Raw genomic sequence first — 5,000 nt, 5'->3', positions numbered from 1 at the left:
TGCTCGTTAAACCTTTATAAAGCATTCGATAACATTACACACGTTTTCTCACGTGTTCGTAAGGCAATAATAATTATTTTATGGTGTTTTTGGTTTACATGAAGAAAGAAATCTTGAGATGAATCTGAGCTCAGACCTCTATTATAAACGTGCTTCCTATTAAGGAAAAGGGGGTGGGGCTAAAACGTATCTATTCTGACTTGTGGGTGGAGCTAATGTATCTTATGTATAAACGATCAGAGGGTTTGAAACACTTTGGAAAATTACAGACGGCACCTAATTGGTAAACCTGTCATCGCTGAGGAAGAACACGTGCACACACACACACACACACACACACACACACACACACACACACACACACACACACACACACACACACAGAAGACGTTTATAGACATTACGAATCCCTTAATCACGTTCCAGTCATGGCGAAAAAATAACGGTTTTTATTGTAACAGGAAATAAAGCAGGATTGTGTGATGTGGGATTGACTCGCTGAAAGTGTACATTTACCCCCTCACAAAGAAATGAACAGACTAGGATTTGGTAAGTTTATTTTATAATATAAAATATTATATAAAATATTATATATAAATCATTTGTGTTTGATTAAAAGTGAGTATTTGATCCCCAAGAATTCTGACTCACACATACCCAAAATAGTCCTGTACCTTTAAAGTTCTCCTGATATCAACTCATTATGTGTATAAAAGACTCCAGTCACAGAATCAAAGGCTTCCATTTAAACTTCTCCACCACCATGGGTGAGACTAAAGAGCTTTCTTTAATGTTTTTTATGGATTTTTTTATAATCTTTTTCTCTCTGTTAAAATAAACCTACTATCTGTTTATTTCTTTGTTAGGGGGTAAATTTACAAAATCAGCACTTGATCAAATAATTATTTCCCCCACACTGAATCTGATAATCAGACGACTTCAAGGGGAACGGTATCGTCCGGCTTCTCTGAGATGTTTCTGCTGCAAAAAACATCGTCCTTCACCTCTTCTACCGCCGCTTCTACACTCTATACTACTGCTTCAGAAAGAAGGGATAATGAGAGAAAGTGTGTGTGTGTCTGTGTGTGTGTGTGTGTGTGTGTGTGTGTGTGTGTGTGTGTGTGTGATCCTAACCCTTGTGTAGACGGCGTGTTTCCGAGTCTTTCGGGGACATGTTGAGGACTCGGTTTAAGACGCTGCCGCAGCTGGAGCTCTGCACTAAAGGCAGATGAGACTGAAATAGAAAGAAAGAAAGAAAAAAAGAAAAAAAGAAAGAAAGAAAGAAAGAAAGAAAAAATGAGTGAACCACAAGAACACAATCATATATACAGTGTGTGTGTGTGTGTGTGTGTGTGTGTGTGTGTGTGTGTGTGTGTGTGTGTGTGTGTGTGTGTGCATGTGTGAGTGTGTGTTTATAGGTGTTTATATATGAGAGCAACTCTGTGTGTGTGAGTGCGTAATTATAGGAGTGTATCAGTGTATATATGTGTGTGTCTGTGTTTAGGTGTATATATACATTTACACAAGAGAGCAATTGTATGAATATATACAGTATATATATATATACTGTATATATGTGTGTGTGTGTGTGTGTGTGTGTGTGTGTGTGTGTGTGTGTGTGTGTGAGAGAGGGAGAGAGAGAGAGAGTAATTATGTATGTGTGCTTGGTTATAATATACAGATATAAACTTTACATGAGGGTGACAGTGTGTGTGCATGTGTGAGCATGTGTGTGTGTGTGTGTGTGCATGTGTGTGTGTGTGTGTGTGTGTTCTCACTTTATTAGGTGTGTTACGGCCCAGTGTTGCACAGTTGAACTGAGAGCTGATCACAGTCTGTGATTTTTTCCGAGGAATCGTGTCACACATGTGGCCTTCTTTACACAATCTCTTCCTCTCCTCCAGGCTCCGGAAATGCTGCAGAGAAACACAGAGACACATGTCACTCACACACACTCACACTCACTCACACACACTCACACACACTCTCTCTCACACACACACACACACACACACACACACACACACACACACACACACACACACACACACACACACACACACACACACACACACACACACACACTTTCTGACACCTGTGTTTTATCTTACGCACGGTTTACCTGCCTGTGGCGTGAGAGTTTTTTGGCAGGGAGAGGAGGAGGAGGAGAAGGAGGAGGAAGAGAGTCAGGGAGAGGAGAAGGACCGAGAAAGGTCACCATTTCCTCCGGCCAGTGCACAGAGACGAGTTTAGTGGCGGAGCGAAAGCAGGAAGAGGGGCACAGCTTTGAAAGAAAAGATGAGTAAAGGAAGAGAAGGAGAGAGAGAAAGAAAACACATCTTCAAACACAGTGACTTGATGAAACACACATTTCCAAATGTTATTGAACAGAGCTGAAGTCATTCTATAAAAATATAAAAATATTCAGTTCTGCTCCTGGGAACTGAAAGTTTCCCTAACAACTGGAGAACCCTGTGACTGGAGAACACTGACACTGGAGAACACTGCCCTGGAGAACCCTGCAATTGGTGAAACTTGCATCTCTAGTGCCATGTGTCTAAAGAGCCCTGCCATTGGAGAACCCTACGACAGGAGAACACTGCCCTGGAGAACCTTGCATCTGGAAAATCCATGCAACTGGAAAACCCTTAGTCTGGAAAACCCTGTGTCTAGAGCTCCCTGTAACTGGAAAACTCTGTGACCCTAGAACCATGAGACTGAAGAACCCTGAGTCAGGAGAACCCTGCCCTAGAGAATCCTGCATCTACTGACCTCTGTGACTAGAGAACCCTGTGACCCTAGAACCCTGAGTCTGGAGAGCCCTGCAACTCTCGAACCCTGAGTCTGAAGAACCCTCCAACAAAGTGAAGAATTAAAAAAATCTTATTATAGATTTATAGAATGTCTAGAACTAATAAACAATTTTCAAAAAGTGTAAATATTTATATTAATTTTTTCCGAACCGATTCCATTCCATTAAACACATTAAAGACTCATTAATATTCAAATGAGCTCAGACAACAGCAACGTTTGTGCTAGCGTGCAGACGCATCATCACACACCTCGTCCTCTCCTGAGGGACCTCTGTCGTCTTCAGTACAGGGCCCGGGTTCGGCCCCAGCGCTGAGACATTCAGGGGCATTGGGGCTGACTTGGCCGGGGGTTGATTCTACCCCTGATTTGGCATAGAGTTCATTGATTTCACTCACTGTGACATAACCCTGTGGAAAAGACCATTCAAGAAATAGGGGGGGAGATGTGCAGGGTTAAGAGCACAGACATGTCGGAGTCAAAACATTAATGGAAAATAATGGTAGATCAGATAAAGCAGGGTGTTAGAGGTGAAGGGGAGGAGACGTGCAGTGCAGACACAAACGCAGACGCAAACACCAAGCAGTACCTCTGCACTTTTAATGGATAGAAAGGAGAAGAGGCAGGAAAAGGCCACGATATCAACAGGAAGTAGTGAGAGGTGGTGGGCGTGGCTAAGCTCACTACAAGGCTGACATACATCAGCCAATAAGGAGCTGTCCTGGAACAACATGGAAAAAAAGAGAGACCCTGTTTCCACTGCAATCTCTTAAAGGGCGATCTCTTCTACAATACAGGTTGCAAATGGAAACTTCAATTCCATCATTAAAGCATGAATATGAAAAATACCAGAATTTTAGTTACGTTAATTGAATAGTCAGCAAACAAATAAACTCTTGAATGCTAACACTTATTAAAGATCGCTTTTATCCATTAGCGTTCAGCTTCTTGTTTAAAAACACTGTCGCAAGTTCTTTTGCAACGCGGCTTTTTGATTGGCAGATGATTTCACACTGTACCTCCTTCATACTGAGAGGGTTGATGGGGAAGCTCCGCCCCCCTGTGAGCTCACTATATTTCTTCTCCAGGTTGTGAAGATTCTCCTTTTCCTGTAAAAAAAAAGGAGAAGAACTTTAATCAGAATGAACGAGACACAACCGGTTCCACCTTCCTAATAGTGTTTTTGCATCTCTCACCCGCTGTAGCATCATCTGGAGGGTGTTCTTCTCTTTCAGGAAGCTTTCCTTCTCCTTTTGCGTCTGCTGGATGATCTGGGTGGACTGTTTCTTCAGAGCGAGCAATTTTTCCTGCAGGGCAAAAAAAAAAAAAAAAAAAAAAAGAGCGTCTCTGCAAACTGAACAGAACATCTTAACAAGGTATTGAATGGACAGATGAGGATGGGGTTCTTCTCAAGGTTTCTTCATCAATACCATCTCAGGGAGTTTTTATAGAGACAAAATTCTCTATAAATGAAACTGAAGTGAATTTGAAGAAAAACAAATCAGGAGGCCAAGCACCAAAGATCTAGGATGTCCATGACAGCCCACTGAACTGTCTGGTACAATGTTGTTAAACAATCGCCACACTGATTGCACAGGGTCTAAAGAAGATTCTAACCAAACTTGGACCAAGTGCTGCCCAAAGCTCCAGTGCCAAAAGTACATTTATGGTCATAACCTTTGAATCTTGAGCAACAAAAAATATGTTCACTCCTCCTACAAGAATTTTTCAATCATCTGCAAATCTGGCAAAACTTCAGAGAAATCCTCGTGAAGAACAGGCGTGTCTAAAGAATTTTAATTACTTCAAATGTTACGCCTGCAATGGGCCAAAGAATCCGACAGCATTGCCGGCAAACAGGAAGTGAGGCTCTGTCTCAGCTATAAGAACGGCAAACACACGTTTATGGCATTTGGCAGACGTCCTTATCCAGAGCGACTTACAATTACGAAGTGGTATCAAAAAGTTTGGAGACTAATGGTGTAACTGGTGCTGTTCTGATCCACGTGTGTTTCCACGTCTGCGATTTCATCACAGACAGCAAGTTAGATTAAAGAGCAAACGTGAAACTGGGCAAATCCGCATTTGCGTCTACATGCTGGTTTTATTGCTGCACATCCATTTTATTTCTGTTTTGCACAAATGTTTGTGTTTACAATTTGTGTTTATTTACAAGTGCACTTGTATAC

The 5,000-nt window shown here is 41.8% G+C and overlaps 1 protein-coding gene across 9 annotated transcripts in view; it reads right to left on the bottom strand.

The window, feature by feature from the left end:
- The window catches only part of phldb2b (pleckstrin homology-like domain, family B, member 2b), a 42,440-nt gene that overhangs the window by 7,435 nt on the left and 30,005 nt on the right, over positions 1-5,000 (bottom strand). For 4 of the 9 annotated variants that reach the window (XM_083530344.1, XM_083530345.1, XM_083530352.1 and 1 more), the window contains 7 exons: positions 4,008-4,118; positions 3,831-3,920; positions 3,401-3,532; positions 3,063-3,221; positions 2,123-2,284; positions 1,779-1,916; positions 1,135-1,234 (listed from right to left, as the gene is read on the bottom strand). In XM_083530344.1, coding sequence (XP_083386470.1) covers positions 1,135-1,234; positions 1,779-1,916; positions 2,123-2,284; positions 3,063-3,221; positions 3,401-3,532; positions 3,831-3,920; positions 4,008-4,118 — 892 coding nt within the window. The remainder of the gene's footprint in view (positions 1-1,134; positions 1,235-1,778; positions 1,917-2,122; positions 2,285-3,062; positions 3,222-3,400; positions 3,533-3,830; positions 3,921-4,007; positions 4,119-5,000) is intronic. The other 5 variants (XM_083530349.1, XM_083530351.1, XM_083530347.1 and 2 more) reach the window with 4 other exon arrangements.

Source organism: Silurus aristotelis, assembly GCF_946808225.1.
Source record: "Silurus aristotelis genome assembly, chromosome: 25".
Classification (NCBI taxonomy): Eukaryota; Metazoa; Chordata; class Actinopteri; order Siluriformes; family Siluridae; genus Silurus; species Silurus aristotelis.
The sequence above is the reverse complement of the archived record's forward strand: the minus strand, read 5'-3'. Positions and strand labels throughout refer to the sequence as shown.